This window comes from Tetrao urogallus (genome assembly GCF_951394365.1).
Source record: "Tetrao urogallus genome assembly, chromosome: 4".
Taxonomy (NCBI): domain Eukaryota; kingdom Metazoa; phylum Chordata; class Aves; order Galliformes; family Phasianidae; genus Tetrao; species Tetrao urogallus.
Window position 1 is genome coordinate 49232403 of NC_136817.1, and position 25562 is coordinate 49257964.

At 35.9% G+C, this 25562-nt stretch overlaps 1 protein-coding gene across 1 annotated transcript in view; it reads left to right on the forward strand.

The window, feature by feature from the left end:
• Positions 1-23476, forward strand: part of PDS5A (PDS5 cohesin associated factor A) — a gene marked incomplete at both ends in the record, with an annotated part of 70746 nt that extends 47270 nt beyond the window's left edge. Inside the window, 20 exons of the mRNA XM_079534794.1 lie at positions 364-412; positions 531-670; positions 2153-2268; positions 3001-3106; positions 4525-4685; positions 6259-6382; positions 7557-7715; positions 7966-8034; positions 8691-8827; positions 9465-9588; positions 9846-10050; positions 10643-10757; positions 12357-12489; positions 13104-13223; positions 14417-14479; positions 18426-18571; positions 18904-19009; positions 21351-21703; positions 22724-22874; positions 23441-23476. Of these exons, the coding sequence (XP_079390920.1) occupies positions 364-412; positions 531-670; positions 2153-2268; positions 3001-3106; positions 4525-4685; positions 6259-6382; positions 7557-7715; positions 7966-8034; positions 8691-8827; positions 9465-9588; positions 9846-10050; positions 10643-10757; positions 12357-12489; positions 13104-13223; positions 14417-14479; positions 18426-18571; positions 18904-19009; positions 21351-21703; positions 22724-22874; positions 23441-23476 (2613 nt within the window). The remainder of the gene's footprint in view (positions 1-363; positions 413-530; positions 671-2152; positions 2269-3000; positions 3107-4524; positions 4686-6258; positions 6383-7556; positions 7716-7965; positions 8035-8690; positions 8828-9464; positions 9589-9845; positions 10051-10642; positions 10758-12356; positions 12490-13103; positions 13224-14416; positions 14480-18425; positions 18572-18903; positions 19010-21350; positions 21704-22723; positions 22875-23440) is intronic.
• Between the last annotated feature and the right edge of the window lie 2086 nt (positions 23477-25562).

Consider the following 25562-nt stretch of genomic DNA (forward strand, 5'->3'; position numbering starts at 1 on the left):
TTTTCAAGTTTTTGTTCATTTTTGATAGAATTCCTGATTCTCACTGTAAAGACTTTAACATTTTCTAAGTGGAATATTTTCTAAATTTTTAAGTATACTTTTAAAAGTAAATCTTCAAACTAGCAGAGACTTTAAATGCATTTAATTTTGGGGTTTTAGTATGGGAGGCTACCTTTAGTGTTTTGGGTTTAATGTTGAGGGATTTTCTTTGTTTATTAGAACTGGTTGTTGAGGTTTTTTTAGGTCTTTTTCCAATAGAACATGCTGCTGCAATAGAACTGACAGATGATCTTAAAGGTATATTTTCATGAGGGAGACAGTGCTGATGTTTTTTTGTTTGTTTCTGTTTGCTGTTGTCCCCAGTCAGAAGCAAACAGTGCTGCCATGTTTGGGAAGCTGATGACCATAGCAAGTAAGTGTTAATAAGTTCTTTAAACTGCTGTTACAATGTTCTTGGAAATTATTTTTTAATGAATGTTGTCATACTGAAGTAGCAAATTTATCTTAATAAACTGTGTTTAATTATATAGAAAACCTTCCAGATCCTGGAAAAGCACAAGATTTTGTGAAGAAATTCAATCAGGTTCTAGGCGATGATGAAAAGCTTCGGTCCCAGCTTGAACTGTTGATAAGTCCTACGTGTTCATGTAAACAGGCAGATGTCTGTGTGGTAAGGAAATGGAAAAGCAAACTTTTTAAATACTTGTGCTTAAAACAGTTATTAAGACCTAATGGTCTATTTTGATACCTTAATATGATTTATGTATGTTTCTCATTGTTATGAAATACCTTTTTAATTAACCTGTAAAGATTACTGGTAATATAATCTTTGGCAATCATCCTAAGAAAAGCAAACAAATGCTGGCTTTATTCCTTCCTGGGGTTATAAGGATCAAACATTAAGTTTAAAAGACTAATTTCATTTTTTTTTGCTTCATTTTAAGAATCTTTTTTATGTAAACTGTTTTAAACTGTCTCCCAGCACTGATAAAACTTACATAAGTGTGAGCACAACAACTATTGCACCATCTGCATATTACTGGTTCATTTTTCTTTGTACAAAATTATCTTGAGATCAATTTTTTTCTCTCTCTCACTTATTTAATATCACTGCTGAGAATACACACGTTAATATTAAATCAGGCTTTTCCAGAGATTTACAGTGCCAACAATTGCAGCAATTTGGTTGACAGAGATCTCAATACAGAGCATCAGCAAACACAGGCTTCTTGGTTTTTGCCTAGTGGCTCTGTAATTGTCCAGGGAAGAGAACAGAATGGCCTTCAGAATTATGTTCTAACCACTAACGTATGGAATACATCTCTTTCTAAAATAGCCGACTTTGCAATTTGGGAATGCAGTGATGCAGTTTCAAAGGGAAGACTGATCTTCTCTCCTGAAGATTGTTTAGGGCAATCTGAAAATGGTTAGGGCAATTTCCTGGTCTGCGTAGATCTACAGCTTCCAAACTTGAAGTAAAAGGAAGGTTGAGAAATTATTTATTTGAGACTTGAGTTTTAAACTTGTGTTCAAAATAAAAATATTTTTGTATCCACCACCTTCTGCTGAGTTTGCAGCAGAATTTAATGTTTTTGACACTTGTTGCATTCAGAGGGGGAAAGGAAGGTTTTTGATTCCAAGACATTCCCTGGCAAGAACATGGAGTCTGAACATCTGAACATCTGAACTGAACATTCAGTTGGAACTGAAGTGGCATAGTGCTTCTCCATATCTGCAGCATTGTAGCTTCTATTGCATTTTGTTGTTGTTGCTTATGGAATCTGAAGCATGCAGCAAGATTTATATACAGATCTATGAATTACTCTTGTCTACATAGATACTTACATTCTGTTTGTGTTGCACTTAGCACTCCCTTGGTTTTGTTTTGAATTTGGTCTCCATTTCCTTAAGAAACACTTAAGAAAGAAGTTTGCAAGCATCTTGAGTTGTAATGCTGTTGCAGAGCATGCCTACTTTCACTGTAATGTGATAAAGAAAGATCCAGAAATAACAACAGTCCTCCTTAAAATACATTTCATTGACTATTTGCACAATTTCTGTAATTAAAAGAACTAATTTTTAACTTCTTCAACGTGCTTAGGAAATAATTAACATGAGAATAATTATTGTTGGTAATGTAACATTCTTGTAGAGAGAAATAGCCCGGAAACTTGCAAATCCTAAGCAGCCAACAAATCCCTTTCTGGAAATGGTCAAATTTCTTTTGGAGAGAATTGCTCCTGTACATATTGACTCAGAAGCCATTAGGTAAGTTTGGAAGATCATAGGAGCTCATGAATGGTTACAAAGTTGATTTAAGTAAAAAAAAAAAAAAAAAAAAAAAAAAAAAAAAAGATTTTCTTGGGAATGGGTTATACAGGTTAGTCTGCCCTAACTGTAGATAGACGTTTAAAAATATGTATTTTACATTAATATCTTGCATTTCTAGCAGTGTGGGGTCTTGGTTTTGTTGTTTTTTTGGGGGGGAGGGGATTTTTTTTCTTACTGCTTTGCAATGCTACGTCTATAAATGGTGATAAAATTTAGCAGTTGTTCCCTGTGAAACTGCTATTTGTGGGGTGTAAGGTGTGAATATGATGATCATAGCTCTCACATAGTTAACTGCAGCACGGTCTTCAATATAACAGCTGAATTAATTAATTTTTATGGGATTGAGTAAGAGAATGTTTCTATTCCTTTTGAGACTTGTCTGGCAACCTAATTACGTTCGGAAACATTTGCTACTCTGTGTTGATCTGAATGCTACCAACATGTCTTTTACCTAAGCAATTAAATTTTGCAGTAAGCTAAGTCAGAAAGAAAAGGAATAATGAAAGAGTTTAATTTAAGAAAAAGATTATAACAAAAACACCAAACAGACTATCACTGTCCCATAAATTATTGCCAAAACCAGGTAATCTTGCTGCTCAAACTTGACATTGCATGTTTTCAAGTTTGTTTTTTTTTTTGGTTTGTTTGTTTTTCTATCTCTTGTTTTAGTGCACTAGTAAAATTGATGAATAAATCAATAGAGGGGACAGCTGATGATGAAGAGGAGGGTGTAAGTCCTGATACTGCAATTCGTGCAGGACTTGAACTTCTCAAGGTAATTTACATTAAATAATCTACATTAAAGTAGCTAAGAATGAATGTTAGTGGTAGTATTTATTTAAATATATTTTAAGTACGTGCAAGCTATTATTTAGTGAACTTTTGTAATGACAGAAAGGTTTTGATTGCTAATACTTGCTTGGGGAAAATAATATAAAAATAACCAGTTTTTGGGAAAAGTATGTTTCACAAAGGACATACAGAATAGAAGTATTCCTTAAAGCAGGAATTGGTTTCCTCTTAGGGAAGTCAAAGAGGAAGATAAGGACATAAAGTGTGAAGAGGAGAAAAGGGCAGAGTAGGAGAGGCACTTCTTGTTGGCTTGTACAGTGCTGTAAGGAAAGCAGACAAGGAGGGGGGAAGGTGTTGATGAGTGAGAATTGCCTGAAGGAGAGAAGGGAGGACTTGAAATATCTGGGTAACATCTGTGATAGATTTGGTAGTTTATTTTCAATATGTTATAAAGAGGGCTGTACAGTAAAAAAGAAGGGCACGGAGGGGCAGTTTAGATAATTGAAGTAAGACTTTTCTCACGTGTGAATGAACAAGTTGAACTTCATGGAGACATATTGCACCAAATTTGGTAACGGCAGCAATGCATTAGAAACAGTTATGCAGAATTACACAGGGAAGTAAAGTTTGTTTGTTCATGTAGCTCAGAGAAGAAAGCTGTTAAGGTTGGAGGCTTTGTTGCTGTGACATGGATACCTTTAAGAAAGTCACTTCAGATATTGATGCAAACAGCTCTGATCAAAGAAACCAAAATAAGATAAATATTAAAAAATACAGAAAACGTGCATTTTTTTAATTGATCTCCCTACGAAGTGTTATTTGAACTTTGTTATACATAATATAGTTTTCTTCTGGGATAATGGTTTGTTCTCTCCTTGCATCCTTGCACGCTTAGTTTTTTATTTAACATGACTTCTATTTAAAATAATGAGTATTCGATCAGTTTAGATTAAAAGACAGTAATTAAATACTGTGCTTGTTTTAACTTTCTTGATTTCTTGATTTCTTTTCTGCTCAGAAACCAGAGATTATGAGGAATTAGGATTTCGGTTCAATTACATTTAGTTGAAAAGTGTTTTTAAGTAGACTGGAATATAAGTGAATAATTTTGGATAAATATTCATTTTAATAGTTATTTTTCCATATTCAAATAATGTTATATCTTATAAAATGTTTGGAGGAAAGGAGGCCCTAAAGAATAAAATGTAGATGAATTTATTTGAAAATGTCTGTATAACTTTCTCCAAAAATGTAGTTTTTGAATGTAATAATCTCATGTGAGCATGTAATAACTATTTCTGTTGACGGTAAGGCTCCTAAACAGCTGTAAGTTTTTCTCTGATGATTCACTTAGCTTGGAGAAATGTATCTTTATACCTATGGTTTAATATGTATCTACAGGTTCTGTCCTTTACACATCCTACCTCGTTTCACTCTGCAGAGACCTATGAGTCTCTGCTGCAGTGCCTCAGGATGGAAGATGATAAGGTAGCTGAGGCAGCCATACAGATTTTCAGAAACACGGGTCACAAAATAGAAACAGACCTGCCACAGATAAGATCGTGAGTGTGTTTCTTTACATGCTGTTTCTCATACCCAGACTTCTGGCTCTTGGTAGTTAATTCAGAGTATTGCCCCTGAAGTTACATTACAGCCTTGTGAATATGAACAGCTTATCTTCCATCATTTTGTATTCTTTCACAAAGTTTCTGTCTCTTCATTTTTAAATTCCCTGTTCTCACATTATTTATTTATTTAAGATGTTACCTGCTTTTGAAAGTCCTTTTATAATAGACATGTTAAAACCAGAGTGTAGCATGTTTCCCAGGTTACAAAACAAGCAACAACAGAAATATGGTGGAGATGTAATTTCTTGGCACAATAATTTCCTTCACATGATATTTCTATCTTTGTAAGGAATGAAAACATGATCTCTAGTTAACAGCTCTGTTTTGAAACAAATTGAGAAACAAGTTCCAAAAGCAGGCATAAATTTCTAAGAAAGAATAAAAGGCTGTCTATGTGTTGTCCTCATAGTATTCATGTTGGTTAAAGCTACATAATCTACTAAGTATTCACAGACTTTACAATTTGGTGACTGACATCTAAAATGTTAAAATCAGCCTTTTAGTAACTAACTAATCTGGGTTATAAAGTAGAGGTTACAAGTTCTCATGTATTGAAATACTTGCAATATTACTACTGTGCAAAAACGTGTCAGAATATAGGCAGTAGTTCTAGATTTCGTATGTTCAGTGATGTTTACCATAAGTGAAAAATAGTTTCATTTCAAGTAACCTGTTTGGCTTCTTTATTTTTATTTTTTTAACCAACTGTATGCAGACAGCTTGCTGCCCTTTGGAGTAGGGTTCACCGGTAGCAGCCCAAGTTCTTCCTCACATGAGAAACAAATGGTTTTGTGCCCCACTTCATGGACAGGGAATTCTAAATGGTTCTAGTGTTTTTTGAGATGTTTCTGTGTCAGGTGTTCTGTAAGCAATTCTGTCATTTTGACTCAGTAACTGAGTGCTGAACATCATGAGCTGATGTCTCAGATATTGCTGTCTTAGGTGACAGGCCAGCCTTCCCACACTCTTGTGAGTCCCTGCAGTGGCTTCTGCCCTGCGCTTTCCTTCAGTGACCACTGATGAGCAAAAATAGATTTCAGGGGTCTCAAATGCAAAACTCTAAGCAGTTCCTAATCTGCTCATACACTGCAAATAAAGACTAAATTTAAAGCAGTAAAAGCCTATAAACCCACTAATGTTGAACAGCTGTTCCTAGGTTTTACAAATTTTCTTCTGCCCCGTTGCTTCCAAGCATGATGGAATAACAAGCCCCCACTGTTGGTTCCCCCCACGCTATAACCTTAATAACCTTATTTTGATCACTGTTTTCTTTCATGTTTGATTTTTCCCTCTGAGCCTTTTTCTGCCTGTGTACAGTCAGATGTGCAGCAGGTAATATTAAATATTTTGTTTGTTTTCAATTTATTATGGTCTTTTTTGAACTGACTTCAAAGGAGCGCATGATTTGTAAGACCATGTTCTGTAGAGATGTATCTGTATAGGTGAAAAGTTTCATGTTTCGTAGATCGCAAACTGTATTTTGAAGTATTTTATTTAATGTTTACAGAACATTAATTCCAATTTTGCATCAGAAAGCAAAAAGAGGCACTCCCCATCAGGCAAAACAAGCTGTTCACTGTATACATGCCATATTTTCAAATAAAGAAGTGCAACTTGCTCAGATCTTTGAGGTATGTCTTGCTTTTTTTTGTTTTTAAAATTTGTTTCTGTTCTTAGCTGAGACTAATGATTAATTTCTACTTCTAATTAACAGATAATTTATGAAGTCAGCCTACAGATGTATGGTAGTTGTCATTACTTTTACAATAGAAAATTATTAATATTTCTGTTTCTTGTAGTCTTTGTAACATTCTGACACATAAGGTGCTCCTTTTTTGTCTATATGGGAGAAGGTAGAGGAAAACAAAGCAAATATGCTGGAATGCTCCACACCAGATCTCACGAGAATGCATGTAGCAGATTCTAAATGGAGAATAACATCCTCTACTTTCAAACCATATTGAGTTTCCTTGTCTAAGATCTGTGTCTGTGCATTACTTTCTCACTCAGAAAGTGAATGCAGAGTAGTACACATCTACAAGTGAAGACACTAGCTTACTCCTCTCTTACTACTTAGAAAAGTGATAAAGGAAAAAAATCATACATAGGGCAGAGAGGTTACTTTTCACTATAAGCTCTTAAATAACACTAATATTAATATACACTTGTAAAATATCATAGATTCTCCATCATGGCCATCTTTGAATGTATATATAATTCAGAGGTGTGAAAATCTTTGAATTAAGTTTACAGAGTGTGATCTCTCTGCTTAGACTCACATGAGAGTGCAAGTTCACGTTCCCTTCTCTACTATCATGTTACTGTGGAAAGGTACTGAGTGATACAGCAACCTGGAATTATCATAACTGTTGTCTTGAAGGAAATACTGATCACCAGTGGAAACAACTATTTACAGGATTGTACAGTTGTTAGTTTTAGGGGGTTTTTTTGACCTGCCATTATTTTCTGACACTTGTTAGCTACTTTTCAACTTTCTATAACTCATGAAGAACATGGAGTCAAGTTTCCTCCCATTTCTCCCAGGATTTAATGTGTTTCACTGTTAAAACAGGATGAGAACATAAAATCATATTGCTCCTATCTCACGTGAGATTCTAATTATTCTGTTAATTGGGAAATTGCATTCTTTCTCCATTCTGTTTTGCAAATGTTACTAATTCTTACGGAAAAAAAAACCCTGTAAAAGTCGTCTGCAGCCCAGTATTAAAATAAGGTGTTTTTTAGGCATGGTGATTTACATATCTACAGCTCATTTTTAATACATACATACTCTTTTTTCCTCAGCCTCTTAGTAGAAGTTTGAATGCTGATGTACCAGAACAACTTATAACTCCGTTAGTCTCACTGGGTCATATTTCTATGTTGGCCCCAGACCAGTTTGCTTCTCCAATGAAATCTGTTGTTGCAAATTTCATTGTAAAAGATCTTCTAATGAATGACAGGGTAAGATCTTCTTTTCTTATTAAGTCCTTACAATTCTCTGTGTTTGTTATTGGGGAACAGGGCTGTTTTGTTTTGCTTTGTATTTGCAAAATGGTTCAAAGGAGTGTTCTATAAATGACTCGTAAAGAGATGTCACGCCATAGAAAAATCTTCTGTATGAAAGAAAGCTCAGTCCAAAACTCTGTTTTGTTTCTCTCTACATTTTCTGTATGGGTTGAACCAGTTCTTAAACTTACATGAGTATCTGTAGTCAACAGGTGAGAAAAATGGAAAGTTGTGGTCTCCAGATGAAGAGGTTTCTCCAGAAGTACTAGCAAAGGTGAATGGCCAGCTGCCAATAATAATGTATATGTTTGAGTTTTAAAACTTACTTTTTTGAAGTTGTGCAGTGAGGAGTTTGATAAATCTCTTTAGAGTGTAGTAAATCTCTTTAATTACTTTTGTATTAGGTGTTTGGGTTTTTTTTAGAAGCACTGTTCTAGGTTTTCTGTCAATTATATAAATACACCATTACAAAATTGGTGGAAACCATGCATTTTGGTGTCTTGGCTGAGTATATTGAATGCCGAGAAAATTTAGACAACCAAAAGTTGCAGTTTTCCTTGTCAGAGATGTTATTAGTCCTTATTGACTGTAAATAAAGTTGATATAAATTGAGATTTTGAATTTTCTTTGTTCTCTTTGATAGGCTATTTACTGTGATTCTAGTTGTGACTGTTTTTAGAAAGGTTTGTGTAGTTGCTTTTATTGTTGATAATGTAGCAGGTATCATAGATGTACTTGTGAGAAAGCACTGAACCACAGCTGATAGTGCCTTTCTCTTTCTGTAAATATTACTGCTTTGTTCTGTTCCTTTTAAAATATATCAACTCTAAGAAGTAGGAGTCTTTGGAAGCTTCTGTTTGACAGAAATGGACTGTAGCTCATAACAAGTCTAGAAAGTAAGTTCATTGTTTGTTTGTCCATTTTTGATAGGTGCAAGCAATTAAACTTTTGGTACGCTGGCTGCTGGGTATGAAAAACAACCAGTCAAAATCTGCAAATTCCACACTCCGACTGTTATCAGCTATGCTTGTCAGTGAGGGAGACTTGACAGAACAGAAACGAATCAGGTCAGATTCTGTTACTTTTAGGCTTATAATAACATTATTGTGGAGTTGTGTACTAAAAACAGTAATTTGAACCCTTTTAGAATCTTAACGTGTGAAGGTAACGTTGGGTAATATTGAATAATAGGAGGTGGATCTGACTGGAGTTTAAAATTTAGGACTGAATGGTGCATATGAAAATATTCTTCATACTGATTCTTTCTTGCAGTCTACTCATAATATAGCTTAGAACACTGTAGATATCTTGCTAGTAAAAGACATTCCAGAGAGACTTGCAGGTTTCTTTGAAAAAAACTGAACAATCAGGTTTAATACATTTAAATGTTGGGTAAATTTTGGGTGGAGCATCTTCCAATGTGGGGTTACTTTACACCACATCTCCATTCAGATGGTAAGGGAAATCTGTAACAAATGAGTTGCTTTGATTCACGTAGTGGTGTGCAAACAAGAAAGAGTGCAATAGAGCTGCAGAGCACCTTATTTTCACAAATGTCATTAAGTTAATTTAACAATATGAAGCTGTTGAGCTGGTCAGACTGGGAAGAACCTTGTGTTGTAAATGGTGTTGAAAAAAGAAAGAAATTGTGGTACACAAGTAATTTAAGCAGAGTTTTGGGGTTTTTCCCTCCTGTTTGTATAGTAAATCCGATATGTCTCGACTACGATTAGCTGCTGGCAGTGCAATAATGAAGCTTGCACAGGAGCCATGTTACCATGAAATAATTACCCCAGAACAGTTTCAACTCTGTGCGCTTGTCATTAATGTAAGTAACTACTTTTATATTGAAGTGATTCTTAGAGTTCAAAGTCCTTCATCTGAGCTTTTGTTGCTGCTAAATTGATTATTTAATATTGCTCATTGTGGCTTTCCAGAGTTCTTGAAGCTGCAAATACTTATTATACAACACTTGTTGATATTTTTAAAACATGTCACCCCATCATTCCAGTTGGATGTTTTCCATTTTTATTTTGTTCTAACAAAATTGTTACGGTTGCATTCTTATGTTTTATTTTGTTACAGGATGAGTGCTACCAAGTGAGGCAGATATTTGCTCAGAAACTGCATAAAGCACTTGTGAAATTACTGCTCCCTTTGGAATATATGGCAATCTTTGCTTTGTGTGCCAAAGATCCTGTGAAGGAGAGAAGAGCACATGCCAGACAGTGCTTGCTTAAAAACATCAGTATACGAAGAGAATATATTAAGCAGAATCCTATGGCTAACGGTTAGTGTTTCAGTAAATTTGTGAAGAATAAAATGGTTGAATGCTAAATTGGAAGAAGTAATGGTTAAAAGTTAAGCAAATTGCTTTTATAAAGAAATACAAAGTTAATTTGTTTTCTCATTTTTTTATATTTATCACATTTAAATCTAAATTTACTTTAGCATTAACCATAAAATACTTTTCTATATATTGCTGAGAAACATATGTGTAAAGTACAATACTGTTATTCTGGTAGCTGTTTTGCTTGAAAAATAAAATTTTGTTTTCTGATATGTTAGGTTTTATGATCTCTTTCTGATTTGGGGCCAAATAGTTTCAAAGTAGTAAAACTCATTTATATTTAATGATGGGGCAAACTGGAGGTGTCTCTGCCTATAGCAGGAGGGTCAGAACCAGGTGATCTTAAAGTTCCCTTGCAATCCAAACTATTCTATAATTCAGAAAGTAGAATCTGCAGAAAAAGGAACACAGACTGAAGTTTTATGTTCTGTGTATTTGGAAAAGTAATACTTGAAAATATTCTGTCTTGTGATGCTTGTCTGTATGTATGTATAACAAAGAGATTGGTTATGATTTTTGTTTCTTACTGCAGAAAAATTGCTGTCCTTGCTGCCTGAATATGTGGTACCATATATGATTCATTTACTGGCACATGATCCAGATTTCACAAAACCTCAGGATGTTGATCAGCTTCGTGATGTCAAAGAGTAAGTGTTAAATGATTCTAGAACTATTTTCTGTGCTTAGAAAAAATTGTTAGGAAAATGATCCCTTGTTTTGCAATATGCTGTTGATAAAACATTAGTTTTGGAAAAGGAGGAAAACTTCAGAAACTGCTTAGCAGTATATTCTGAAACACCAAATGGTAACCTTTAACCTTTATTAACTGTTTAGGCATCCATCTCTCCACATCACCATTCTTTGTTTTTGATTTTTCTTTTGTATTCATTTTGGATGGAGCTGTAAGCTAACTTGTTTTGGTACCACGAAAGCACATATAATGACATATTACAATATACGTATAATTAGAAAAACAATTATTTGCACAAATGTACATGTCCATATCTTAATTCTTTTTGTACCTTTGTCTATGAGAATCCCAGTCTGATTTTTTTTCTTTAGTTGAAGACCTGAATTTGTTCTGATTTCTGAGTTACTTGACTCACACTTGGTCAGAACCTGGAGTTGAGAAAGATTTCTTAACTAATAATCAAGTCTGTTTTGTTTTTTGTTTTTTTAAGCACTTCTTGTTCTTGGCCACACCTGAAAGCACTCCACTGTGTTCTTTACTGTTTTATCCAGAATTGAACAAGTTCTGATTTGCAGTTGTTACAGTGCAGTACTGTGAGAAGTACTTTGTAGTGCACAGAGGTTTTTTGGACATCCCTTGTATGGCTGTTCTTTGTTGCCAGATTTCCTCCCTCATTCTTGTCACAGGCTGGCTGAACAAGCCAGAGAGGACTGCTCCAAAGAAAGAAATGCTATGTACAGGAATCTTGGCAGGAATGCTTCTCTGAAAAGTTTTCTGAGATAAATCCAAAACATTTTTTTCCTAATGTAATACAGCATTTCTTTCAGGACTTCTGAGAGTCACAGTGTTCATTTTAAAGTGTTGACTTAGATGCTTATACACTTGTAGAAGCAGACTGGCAGTGTGTTTTGCAGTTGTCTCCTCAGTTCATCTTGAGTTTTATGTAGCCTAAATATAGTCAAATAAGGAAATACATACTTAGTGAGTTCCTTGTTTGTAATTTGTGATATTTACACTTACAGTGTCTTTTGAGGCTGTCCTGTAGAGTTATGTTTGTTTTTGTTGTTGTTTCTCTCTCAAAAAGGTGTCTTTTCCCTCTGAATTGACATTCCAAAGAAATAATGAAATGCATGCAGAGAATGAACTTTCTTTATGTGACTGTTCTTCTATTGCATCAGCTGTATCTGGCCTATTCACTTGGGATCCTTTAGTATGTCTGTTCCAGTGTTTATGTAGTGTGGGTAACAGTTGAGCAGTTGTATAGTTTGAGCTAGTTTTGTGTGGTCATGATAAATTGTTGGCAGTATGGTACCCATAGCCTGAGATAGTGATTGTAGAATTGCTGGAATTCTTTCTATTCTGAAGCCTAAGACTGAAACAGTTATAATTAAAGGTCTAGACTCTGTTCTCCTCTTTGGATGCTATCTGTTCATGATTTTTTCAAATTGACTTAGTTGCTTAAAGAAAAGCTAGCACAGCTGACTTTTTTTTTTTTTCTTCCCAGAGAAGCTGCTGTATAAAAGTTGGAATGTAACTGTGGTTTATGGCTTTTTAGGTGCCTGTGGTTCATGCTTGAAGTTTTAATGACAAAGAATGAGAACAATAGCCATGCCTTCATGAAAAAGATGGCAGAAAACATCAAGCTTACACGAGATGCTCAGTCTCCTGATGAGCCAAAGGCCAATGAAGTAAGAAGTGCAGTTCAGATGAGTGTTTGGTGATGGGTTAAGGGTTTCACAAACTACTTGCTGGACAGGACTTACAGGAAATTTAAAAACATTAGCTCAGACATTTAAATTCTTTTAGAGTGTGCTAATTGGAAGCACTGTGTGTGTACTACCAGTCTCATTCTTTCTGAAACTTGTTGACCTTAGCCAGCACACAGAACCAGAAAAGTTATTAAACAAGATTTGTTAAATATTCCTGTTATTCTGTAGTGCTTATTTTAATTCCAAATATCTGATTTTCTAACATAATTATTTTCTGTTGTTGAGGAAATACTGTAGTATATGGCTGCTGTTAAATATATGTTACCAGCTGAGAAGAGAAACCATTTATGGTGATTCCATCAAGAGCTTCTATTACACAGCTTAAATGTCTGTAGTTTTATTATGTTTTATTAAATAGTGTAATATTAAAAATGAGGAATTCTCTGTTCTAAGAGCCAACAGCATGGTTAATGACATAATTACAAAATATGTCCTTAGTAGTGGTTATTTCACATACAGATTCAATTTGCTAAAGAACTGCATTCTCTACACAGCAAGTAATTCCTAAAGCATAATTTTCTTTTTTTCTTCAGAAACTTTATACAGTATGTGATGTAGCACTGTGTGTAATCAACAGCAAAAGTGCTTTATGCAATGCAGATTCACCAAAGGACCCTGTATTGCCAACCAAATTTTTTACACAACCTGAAAAGGTAAAGTTTTATTAATTTAGTTTCCAGGGTAATAAGGGGAAATTCTTTGATTGTTACAGTTGAGATCATGTCATGGAAAAAGGCATATATTTTTTCCTTAACCATATAGTTGGTATCACCAGGTGTACAATAAGCTAGATGTGTCTCAGCTAACATTTGCCAGAAATGTTTGTGACCTGGTGAGAGCTATATGGAGTAAACATCAACATGCTGCAGATATTGCTAGATCATTCTGTTGAAGTGCTGTACATGTTCTCCTGAATGTATGGGGATATATGTATATTCTGACTGTGTATTTAATTAGAATGCAAAACAGCCAAAAAAGAAAAAAGGAACATTTCTGACCTTCTGTGATGTTTTAGCTTTAATAGCTGGCTATTTTGTTTGGTGCCCAAACCAGTCCTCTTATTGCCCAGCAGTAGTCCAAGTGAGTGTATCTCTACTGTCAGCAATAATGCTGATGTTACTTCAGAGACATATTTTTAAAAATGTATAAGTGGACCCATAGTAATTGTCCATACTAGTTTCGATCGTACCAAGCAATGCATTTCACATTTTTCACCGTCTGAGACTGTTAACTGCCTTAGCAGAGTCCATTTAAACAAAACACAGTCTGGTTAATTAATTCTGGTTTGAGTGATGCCCCTGTGTTGGGAAGCTGGTGTCTGTGATAGGTGCCTGCATTCAGGTGTGGTGTTTTGTCTCTGTAAACTGTAGTCAGAGAGATGAAGTTCACAACTTTCAATTTTTCTAGAGAAGATAGCACTCGTTCTCTCTTAGGACTTCCCATAAAAAGATGGAAGTGAAGCAAGAGGGAAGTCAATTTTACTTCATTTCAAGTGATCCATGTCATTTAAGAAGAAAAAATGTAAATTCCAGCTCCTCATATGCCACACTGTTAGTAATGCTCTTTCAGATCTCCTCTGAAGCACTAGTGTGACTGATCTTCATTAGATTTATTCATTATCAATAGAAGGTTGAGGCTCTGGGTAGACTGATCTAGTGAGTGGCAGCCCTGCCCACAGCAGGAGCATTGGAAATAGGTCCTTTTTAACTCAAGCCCCTCTGTGATTCTGAGGTGGCATAGTGCCATCACTCTTAAGAAATCAATCGTGTAAATGTAAAAACAACAGCAAGATTGAGAGATCAAATGCAAATTAATTTTTTTTTTTTTTTTTTTTTTTTTTAAATAGGATTTTTCCAATGACCGGAATTACATTTCAGAAGAGACAAGGGTTCTTCTTTTGACAGGAAAGGTAGTATATTCTGACAAGTTACAATTAATTTGAAGATTATTGTGATTTTAAAAGTTTTCCTTAGCTTGATAATAAATCATAAAGAGAATCGTGATACTGTTAAAAAAAAATTGTATGAAGAATTTGTATACAGTGATTCATCATTCATTCATTTGAGGGAATAATGAATGCTTTTAACTCCATATACTACTCAGAGTGGACAAAACACCAAGGTAGTACAGAGGATGGAGAACATAAAGGTAACAGAGGCATAGGTTCTTGATCTTGTCTTTCAGATTGTAACAGGTTTTTTCTTTATTCATATAACTGTGGCATAAAACTGTAATTCAGATGCTTAATTCTGTGATGTTGCTAGGATTGATTATTGTAGATTTGTTGTCTTACTACTTTCAATATAACTGCTAAAGCTGTTAAATTTAACTATAAATGTCTATATCCATCTGATCATTTTAATTCAGATATAATTTGGCTGACACTCCATGTGGAAGAGAAAATACCTACCATGTCTTTCTTGTGGGGAGGAAAACATAAACATCAGTCTATTCCAGTTTTTTACCAGCCACTCTTTTTTAGGGGGATTCTTTCTTTCTTGGGATTCCTAGGTTGCATTTAAAGTTCGTTGGAATACCTTTTATAGCAGCTCACAAAGCTAGCAGGTTGTTTTCTTGAGTTTAGTGTAACAATGTTGGCTGACCTGTAAAAGAACAGTATAAATTATATCTCTATGTAACATCGTATGTTGTTTTTTTTTAATGTTCATGTTCTGTGTTCAGTGAACAGTGAAAGCATTACTTTCTAAGTCTTCAGTCAGAGCAGAACTTTGTAGTAATGGTTCATTTTAAGGGTAGAAACAAGCAATCGCTCCATCAGTAGCCATCATCTCAAACTGCTCCTCACGCTGTTTTTTGTTCTTTACAAAAACTCCTGCTATCAGAGCAGTTCATGTGGGTGAGTTCTGCTCAGCTGGCGGAATGCTGTATCTTTTCACTGTATGTTCACACTTCAACACTAGCCTGGATGCTGCTCAGCGAGCTGGTTAAGCTTGTTACACTGGCAGGAAAATAGGGACGGGGGCATGTAGATAGTTGTGTGCTCATTTAGCAAGTGTTGGCATTATGTTAGGAAGAGAGGAGGCAGGCAGAAGACTACCTTCTGTAAGCTATTCTTTGTTGGATAGCAGTTGGTAGTAGGCTGGTGTTATCTGTTTGCTGTTGTAATTGTTTCACTTGATATATATTTGATATATTGATATACAACTAAAGGAGAGTTTGTGGTTAGTTGTATAAATGTAGAACATTTCTCTCTTGATAAAGTATTCAGCAAATGAGGCTACAAAGGTGCCTTACCATAAAATAGCAGGATTTTTGAGTTATGTTTTTTTCTCTTGTACTCTCTTAGAATAGAGTTTTATAGAGAATCAAGAGGGCAGGGTGTCCTGTGTCAAGCTAGCATTGTTTAAGTAATTGTCAGTGTTTTGGGAAAATAAACTTTAATTCCATGCTCTGATAGAATGCAGACACTTGTTTTTCTTACTTTCTTTTCAGAAAACACAGATGTAGAAAGACACCCCATTAAATCAGGCCAGTGTTTCTACTGGCCTTCTTTTATCCAGTGACCAGATTAATACGATCATGCAGTCCTAGCCACTTTATTTTGCATGCTTCCAAGCATATATGATTTCTAATGCAGTGCTAGACTCTGTATCTCTGTCAGTTGGTTTTGATGTCTGTTTATGGTGTTCACAAATTTGTCTGCTCGTGTTTTGAACCTACTGATATTCTGCCTTCACACCCTCTTGATGAGGAAGTACTTTCTTTTTTCTCTCAAACATTTTCTCTCTCACTGGAGTTGCACCAAATGCTTCCTGTTTTCTAAAAATACCCAGTATATTGAGCAAATAAAACATGTTACAAGCATAAATAAATATTGATGCAGCTACTGAATGGTAGTTACTTTGGTAACAGGCTTTTTACAGAGATGTTGCTTTCTGATGGCCAAATGTTATCTAATATCTGTGGTATCCCTCTGTTGCCTCTTCTTCAGCTTCCTTGCATGGAAATTAATTTTTCTTGTGAGAATTGTAGAATCATAGAATAATGATTCTAGAATCATAGAATGCATTAATCTCCAAGGAAACATGAAATTACATTAAGAATATGACATGTTAGTTGAGAGAAGTCAAGGAAGTTTTTTCTTAAGAGATGGGAAAGACTTACAGCCTATTCAGCGTGATCAAATCATTCAGCAGCCATAGCAAGATACAAAATACCATCTTCTCTATCGGAGTACCACAGCATAGATGGTGTATTAAGAAATTATGACTCAACGGTGTGCCTTGGCAGCTTGAGAAGGCCAACCATACCCTCGGGTACATGAGGCCCAGGCCCAGCACTTGCCAGCCCTGCAAGGGAACAGATTGTCTCCTTGTGCTCTGTGCTGTGCAGCCTCACCTGGAGCTCTGTACATGTTTAGACACGACAATATAGCAATTACATAGAACTCTTAAGAGGGGTCCTGAAGAAGGGCTACAGAGACAGGGAGGGGTGTACAGGGCAGAATGTCAAGACTAAGTGGGAGTCTGATAAATGTTTACAAATATCTGAAGGAAGTTAGAAGGCAAATGGGTGAGGCCAGGCTCTTCTCGGATGCGCACAGCAATAGGACAAGGAGCAGTGTCCTAAAACTTGAACATAGGAAGTTACATACAAACATGCAGAAGAACTTCTTTACAGTAAGGGTGATGGAGCACTAGAACAGGATACCCAGGGAGGTGGTGGAGCCTCCTTCTGTGAAAGTATTCAAGACCCATCTGGATGCCTACCTGTGTGACGTATTGTATGGATCCTGCATTAGCAGGGGGGCTGGATTTGATCTCTTGAGGTCCTTCCAACCTGTGTGATTTTGTGATTCTATGATTTCTGTGATTCTTCACCAGAGGTTGGCCAGGCACTGGCCCAGGCTCTCTAGAACAAGCTGCCGGAGTTCAAGAAGCATTTGGATGATGCTCTTGGAAGTATGGTTTGAATGTTGGGTGGTTTTGTACTGAGCCAGATGTTGGATTCAATGAATCCTTGTGGGTGCCTTCCAACTCAGGATGTTCTGTGATTCTGTACACCTGCTTTCTGTGGAGTAGAAATGTATGTGTTTTCTACTGGTGCAATGAGTCCAATTTTGCATTATATTTTGAAGAGCTTTTTCTCAAAGACTTTTTGCTTTGCAAATATGGGATGTTGCTACATCCTTTTGATCTAGTATTATCCAACATCGTGTTTCTTATTGGTACTTCTTTAAGCACTATCACAGCTGGTGAGGGGTCGGAGCACGAGCCTTCTGGGGAGCAGCTGAAGGAGCTGGGATTGTTCAGTCTGGAGAAGAGGAGGCTCAGGAGAGCTTATTGCTCTATTGGGGAGGTTGTAGTGAGCTGGGGGTCTGCCTCTTCTCTCTTGTGACCAGTGATAGGACTAGAGGGATGGCTTCAAGCTGCCCCTGGGGAGATCCAGGCTGGATGTTAGGAAATACTAGTTTCACTGAAAGAGTGGTCAGGCACTGGAATGGGCTGCCCAGGGAGGTGGTGGTGTCACCGACCCTGCAGGTGTTCAAGGAACATTTGGATTTTGTGTTGAGGGACATGGTTTAGTGAGAACTATTGGTGATAGGTGGATGGTTGGAATGGGTGATCTTGTGGGTCTTTTCCCACAAGACCTTGGTGATTCTGTGATTCTGTGACTTCAAAGCAGGAAAGAGAACAATTGATGAAGTGCCATTAAATGATGAGAAATAAAACTGTGATAGACTGCTTGTTAATTAAGGATGAGGTCTGTAGCTCTAAACTGATGGCATCATGACCGAGACTGTTAATCCAGAAACAATATTTTTAAATATTCAAGAACATATTTAAAATGTGTCTGAAAATTCCTGTTTTTAAAATAAAACCATTTTCTTTTAGCCAAAACCAACCGGTGTGTTAGGTACAGTAAACAAACCATTGTCTGCAACTGGAAGGAGACCGTATATTAGAACTACAGGATCAGAGACTGGAAGCAATATCAGTGTGAACTCTGAGCTGAGCTCTTCTGCAGGAAACAGATCAAGGTACAGAAGTATGCATGAAATACACTGAAATGATCTTGATTATTTATTTATTTGGAACTATTTCATTTTAAAAACTTGTGTATGTTTGTATAAATTGGTTTGAGTGCTGCTGGTCTTTACTTTTCCTCCATGTCTTTGCTAGAATTGGCTATTTCTATCTGATAGAATTTCCATCTGAAACACGAATTAGTTTAGAGTAACAATCATGATGTTTGTGAAAATAATTGCATGACACTGTGTCTGCCATAAAGGACTTGGCTTAAAAAGTTGCAAACATCTTATTTTCTGTTTTGTGTATCTTGGCTTTATTTTGTCTTCAATTATGCTACCAGGGAACAAAGTTCAGATATATCAGAAACTGGCGTCAGTGAAAACGATGAAAATCCTGTACGAATTATTTCAGTCACACCAGCAAAGACAGAATCTGTGAAAAATAAGGTATGTTTGGGGATTTTGTGGACTGTATCTCTATAATTAGCTTGGAAATGGGCATTAATTCAGTATACATCTCTGTGGATGGTCTCAAAGGAATTGATAATGTCAGGTTTAATGTAACTACAGTTTTCTTAGTCCAATGAAACGTCTCTGATTTTCAAAACTATTGTTAATTTTATCCAGAGTAATTTATAGGAGTCATGCTCAAAAATATTACAGAAATTCAGAAAATACTTCCTTTTTTTTTATAGAGCACCAAAAGGTACCCACCTTTATTTTATGTTTTTGCAGTAATTGAAGATATTGTCTGGCGAATGTCAAGTGGTCCTCTAGAACAAACATGCACTAACTCTATATGTTGTTTAAATTTTGAGAATTTTTAATGCCTTCTTTTTCTTCCATTAGAGAGAGATGACCAGGCCTAAGTAATAATGTTGTTTGTTGTTTTTTTTTTAACTTATGAAGCATGTAGCTGCATGAAGAGTTATCGACAGTAAATATTAAGTCCTACACACGGAATGTATTAAACTCAGGCAATGTACTGGGATCTGCCTAGGACTGCAGGTCTTAAGAAGGCCCTGGGGGGACTGTCTCAGTGGGAAACCAGCAGAACTTGTCAGCAGTATGCTTTGGCAGTCATGAGGGCAAACTGGGCCCTGGGTTTGCACCAGTATAACCAGCAGACTGTGATTATTCTATTCTATTTGACTTTCTTTTGACCAAACCTGGAATCCTGTGACCTCAGATACTGAAAACAGGAGTCTTGCAGAGAGCCACCAATATATTAAAGTCCTGGAGAAATTGTTATTTGAAGAAAGGTTGAAGGAGTTAGGTCTCTTCATCCTAGAAGAGAGAAGCTATGGCGGGACTTCATCAGTCTTTCAGTACTGTGAAGCTGTTCACTGAGAAGATGGAGGTTTTCTGTTCTTGTTGCTTAAGGGGAAATGCCATTTGGATATAAGCAAAAAAAATCAGGCATTGTGAGGAAAACTAAACACTGGGATAGGTTGCCCGGAAGCATTATGGAATGTCACTTGCTCTTCAAGGACTGGTATGGCAACAAGTAGGGTGACCCGTTTCCAGCAGAAGGTTGGATCAGATGATTCCCAGAAGTCACTTCCAATCTGAATGAGTCTGTGATTCTAAAATCAATGTAGATTTCTCTCATAATGTGGGGATACATAGATGGCTCATGCTTTGCATATTATAAGAATTTGTATATCTACAGTGACAGTGACTCTTTTAATTAGATGAAATCAGAGTAATAAACAGACATTTTGGATTTATATAAATAAAAAGTTTTCGTGATCTTGTCAAATAACATCCACATGGTCACAGCAATGAGCTAATGAAGAAAAGTAAAATATACGTATTTCAACTGTATTATGCTTCCTTTTTTTTTCTTCTTCTTCTTTTTTTCTGTTTTTAATTCTTCTTTCCCAAAATAGAGCTCTTCTGAAAAGGTTGATAACAGGGAAGGTAGTTATGAAATGGTTCTTCAGATTGTTTTTTAGGTTCTTGAAACGTGACCTTAGCAGAAATTTTTCAGGAGTGGTTGTTTGTAAAGATAGTCTGAAGGCATTTGTAAATGTTGCCTATGCATCTGTAAAACAGGAATGAAGATTATGGACACTGCAAGACCTATTTAAACATTTATTCAAATGGAAGAATGTTTAACAGATAAGTCCTTGGTTCAGACATAGCACTTTTAAATAGCGAGGGACCTTAATTAGTTGAAACTGCTAAGTCATCCTAGCCATGCTTCTTAAATACTCTTCTCTCTGCATCTCTCTACTAAGTGTTTCACAAGCTATTGTTCAAAGGAAGCTCCAGCATCCAATTTTTGTTTCCATGTGAATTATTTTTTGTGTAGAGACTTGCTTTGACACATTTGTCTTTCACATACAGGCAGCGCTTTGTGAAACTGAAACACTTCCATTACTTTGCTCATTTCATTGGGAAGAACATGCAATTAAGCCATACCTATTTAAACATGACAGAATTACCCATGTAAACTTTGTAGATGACCAAATCTTAATCCCTTATAGAGGCAGTGAAGGAGCTTAAGGAGAACTGTTGTTGCAGGCCAAAGCAACTTGCAGTTCATTATATTGACTCTGATTTCTCTGAATTAAGATTTGGAATTGCACACAGTCTAGAAAATTCTTTTTGTTTAGCCCTAAAAATCATCTTTAGTAAAAATTTTTACTAGATCTAAGCAGATTTGATTTATTTTTTAATAAGAACACTTTATTTTATGAACTCATGCTTCCGCCAAACAGAGGTAACAATTTCACTTTGACTTTGGCAATCTTTCTTCATATCAATGATTTTTCTTTCCTAGGAAATTAATTCTGATCAGGCTACGCAAGGAAACAGTACTGAACGTGGGAAAAAAAGAACAGCAACAGCATCTGGAACTGAGAATATTCATCAGAAAGCAGAAGAAAATAATGCAGATGAAACAGGACCATCGCTTGCAGCAAAAACCAGGAGAGGGCGTCCACCCAAACCTGAACCTCAGGGTACCACTGCAAAAAATGAGGAAACAAATAAGCCACCTGTCAGGGGAAGAAAAAGGGCAGCAGCCAGTCAAGAAAGTCCAGGAAGTTTAGAGACAGGTAATGCCAAAGCACCAAAACAGCAAGACACAGCAAAAAAGCCAGCAGCAGCACAGAGACAAATTGATCTACAAAGGTAAAAATAAATTAAATTAAAAATAAGTGGGTGGGGTGGGGCTTCTCTGTTTCAAGATAGACTCTTTATTTAGAATTATAGCAGAGCACATGTTAAGAGCACAGCTAAGCCACAATAATTTACAAACACCATGATCCAACATACGTTATTTTCTGTTATTTCAGTGTACTCGCAGTCAGAGAACTGAAGTTGTTCTCTCAGGATGGTATAAATTGTGTTTCCAGTATGTTGCATCCTGGTTCCCCTTACTAGCATTGCTGTTTAAAAGTACCAAGATTTGAGGTTCTTTCAGTACATTCATTAACGCTAAGTGTGCAGGAATTTGTGCATTGCTCATTGATGAGAAAGGCTTTAAAAGTGATCATCTTTAATGAATAGAATAAACTGTAATTCTAACTGTAACTATTTTCTCATATGTTGTCTGATGCTTGTTTAACATTAACAAACATTTAATACTACATTTTAAATAAATCAACAATAGAATTTGAAACCATAATCTGAAAAATAGCTCTCTGATGATAATTTATTTTTCTGTCCTTTAGCATTTAAATGCGTTGATTTATTTCCAATGTAAACAAACAAATAAGCATAAATGTGCTGGTTCTGATACAGTGGTAATTTTTATGAAAATGTGGCAAAAGCCATAGAGCAATAAGGGTAAGGTCAGCAAACCAGCATACTGAAAGAAAGCTCAATCTTAGGGAGGTGTGAATAATTGGGATGGTCTCTTTCTAGAGATTTTGTCAAATTGAAGATCTTGAAGAGAATCTTGGTCAAAAAGAATTACCCTTTTCTTCTCACAAGATTCATATACTAGTGAATTGTTCAGTCTCTCAAGAGAATAGTATTTGTGTTCTGCCTTGCAATGCTTGCTTTATATGTCAGTTTTGTTTAAGTCTTCATAAAAATACTGCTCCACCAATAGTCTTAAGTGAACCGGCTCTGTCAAGATTCCTTGTTTGAAATATGCAATACATCTTTTCTTGGAAAAAATACCAAAACAGTGTTAACGTTTTTCAGAAGCCAGGTGCTTGGAAGTGATGGAGATTCACTGTTGGAGATAGACTCAAGTCCAGGATATTCCCAGAGTGCAATGGATCTTTTTAAAGCCTGTGAGAGCAGCCAGGAAGACACTGAGGATACAGAGATAGCAGAGGGAGGCTTCCTTAAGGTGTAGCAGGCATCTTATGTAGGCCAATTCTATGGTTTTTATTGCAGTTTATACAGTAAGGAATCAAAGAAATGTCTTCTTTTTCTAGAAGAACTTATGTAAAGCCAGCTACATGTGATAGCTTTTCTGCTTTTAAGTTGAACTGTACGAGGTAGTGTAAACATTTGAAAAACCTTTGATTTGCTTCTAAGTAAAGCTATTTTTATAATTCTAGGTATTTAAATACAGTAAAACAAGTTGTTATTATATTGTGGTTTCAGTGAAAGCTCCAAATACATCTATTTCTGTTTATGCTGAGAAAGCATAATTCAGTTATGGAGTGATCATCATTGGACTTGTGTATTTTCAAGTTAATCAGAAAGCTGTGATATACAGTAAGGAAATTCAGCTGTGTTGAGGTAATGAAATAACAGCTAAGATACAAGCTAGAGTTGGAAGACTCGGCATATAAAGGAAGAGTGTATGAGCTAACACCTGGATGTTACGGACAGCGTTTGATGCAGAATTAGCTGTAATTTCCTTGTCCTTAAAATTAACCTTGATTTCCTTTTCTCCCCCCACAAAAGGTAAAAAGAAAACTCACTCGAAAAGGGAGGAAATGAAGGCCAAATAAAGGCATGCTCCAAGCTTCTGCAAAAACTAGGATTCAGAAATTTCCTGTACAGGAACTGAAATTACTTCGAAAAACACACAGCTTTCAGCTCTGAAAACAGAAGGAAAACTATGCTTCCCTTCCACGTGAAATTAATCCTTCTCAATGGAAATGTAAAGCAGAAACTCTTGAGAAAGAGGCTAAAAGCATCTGTACTTATTTCCCCAGAGACTTTTTTTATGAAAAGTCAATAATTAAGCAAATTGCTTAACACTTGGTTCCAGTTCCTGCATTCTGGAGTTTAAAAGTGTATTTACACCATTAATTTTCATGCTGCATTTTTTTTTTTTTTAAAGGAAGTCAGAGGGAGGTCCTTACACTGACACTGAAAATTCGCGATCCTAGAGCCAGGTATTCCCATGTTTCACAGAAAAGGTAGAAGTCTACTGAATGGATTTTAAATAAGACTAGAGGAAAAAAAAATCACACAAAAAAAAGTTTTTTGCTTTACTTTTGGAGACTGTTTTATGTATAATTCTTTCTGCCTGCCTACTTTTCTGCAAAAGTAAGATGTACAGATTTCAGTTCCCTGCTATGAAAAGTCATGTGGTGGCAATTTTATAAATGTTGCTTTCTGATTTTTATCAGAGTGGGAAAGTAATCACTTAAAATTATTAATTCGCAAGTAGACATTTCATTTTTTAATTTTCCCTCCATTTTAGTTTAATATAATTTGCAATAAATGTACATATTGATGTTTGTTTTATAAAAACATATATCACTTTTAAGTGTTTTTACTCCTGCGGTTCTGTTGGAATATTCTGAATTTTAAAGGAGTAAAGACAGTCCAGCATTTGATTTTATAATGTTTGTCACCAGATTTTTATTATTGATGTAAAGAAAAAAAAAAATCAATTTTTAAAAATAGTTGGACTTTGGCAGCTTTGTAAGGAAAGTTGGAAATGTTTAGGATTGCTCTCAATTTTAAGCATCGTGCTGATTGGAAGTAAGTCTGTTTTGCATTTTGTCTTCCTGTTCAGGCTCATTTTTAATGTTTATTTTAGAAGATTGTTGCATCAATATTACGTTTCCTGGCATTGTTCAGCATAGATAAAAGTGTACACTTTTATGTACACATGATCATATTTAAGTTTGTTGCATAAAATAAACGCTTCTAGGTGTCACATGGCAGTCTTTTTTCTTCCCCCCCCCCCCCCCCCCTTTTTTTTTTTTTTTTTTATTTCTCTCAAAAAACCTGTATCTCTGCATGGTCTTAGGTGTTCATAGAAATTAGCATATAAGCTGTAAAGCAGACAGCTTCATGTAGTGTAAAAGGTTTGTGTTTAGGTGAAATTATGGTGGACAACTGCTGAAGTTGTATGGCGAGAAAGGGGTTGGTCTACAGAACAACTGCAAGCAGTTCGTTTTGCTCCTCCGTGCCTCACTGCTTCTTTTGCAAATCATTTTGCAATCCCCTGCTGGCCCTGTAGGGGAGCTGGGTGCTGTTGACTGAAGCTGAGGATTACTTGCTGTCCTGGGATGGATGCAGTGTGGTTGCATACTGATAAACAAGCACTGAGTCTCCCTTATCAAGCATTTGTTTGGTGTCACAGTGTATTTTTCCTCTGTTACAGAGAAAACGTGCTCTGCTTTGCAAGTATGTGCAGCTTCTCCTAGGACTGTCTGAAAGTATTTGACTTGAAGTGTTTTAGATGCTCTCATTGAGAGGGATTTGAAAAGCATTTAATCACACATTGATCCATCAGGGTTTTGATTTCTGTGAGATACTTCCACAAATTTGATTCACTGATCGTAACACAGTTGGTTTGGTTTTCTGTGCTCTGGTCAAATGCTTCCCTCATGGAGTTGATGTGCTCTGCTGGTTTAAAACAATTTTTAAACCTTTTAGATAGAAGTTTGTAGGTGCTACCAAGAAGGGAACTCTCTTAAAAATGAGCTCTGGTATTTAGTGATGTGCCTTTAAAAACTATGTGAAAAGTCTTGGCAAACTGTGCAAATATTTAATTCTGAATTGTTTCAAAATATTATTTTGGGAGGCAAGTTTAGTTTTTATATAGGTCAGTTTTTAATCAGTT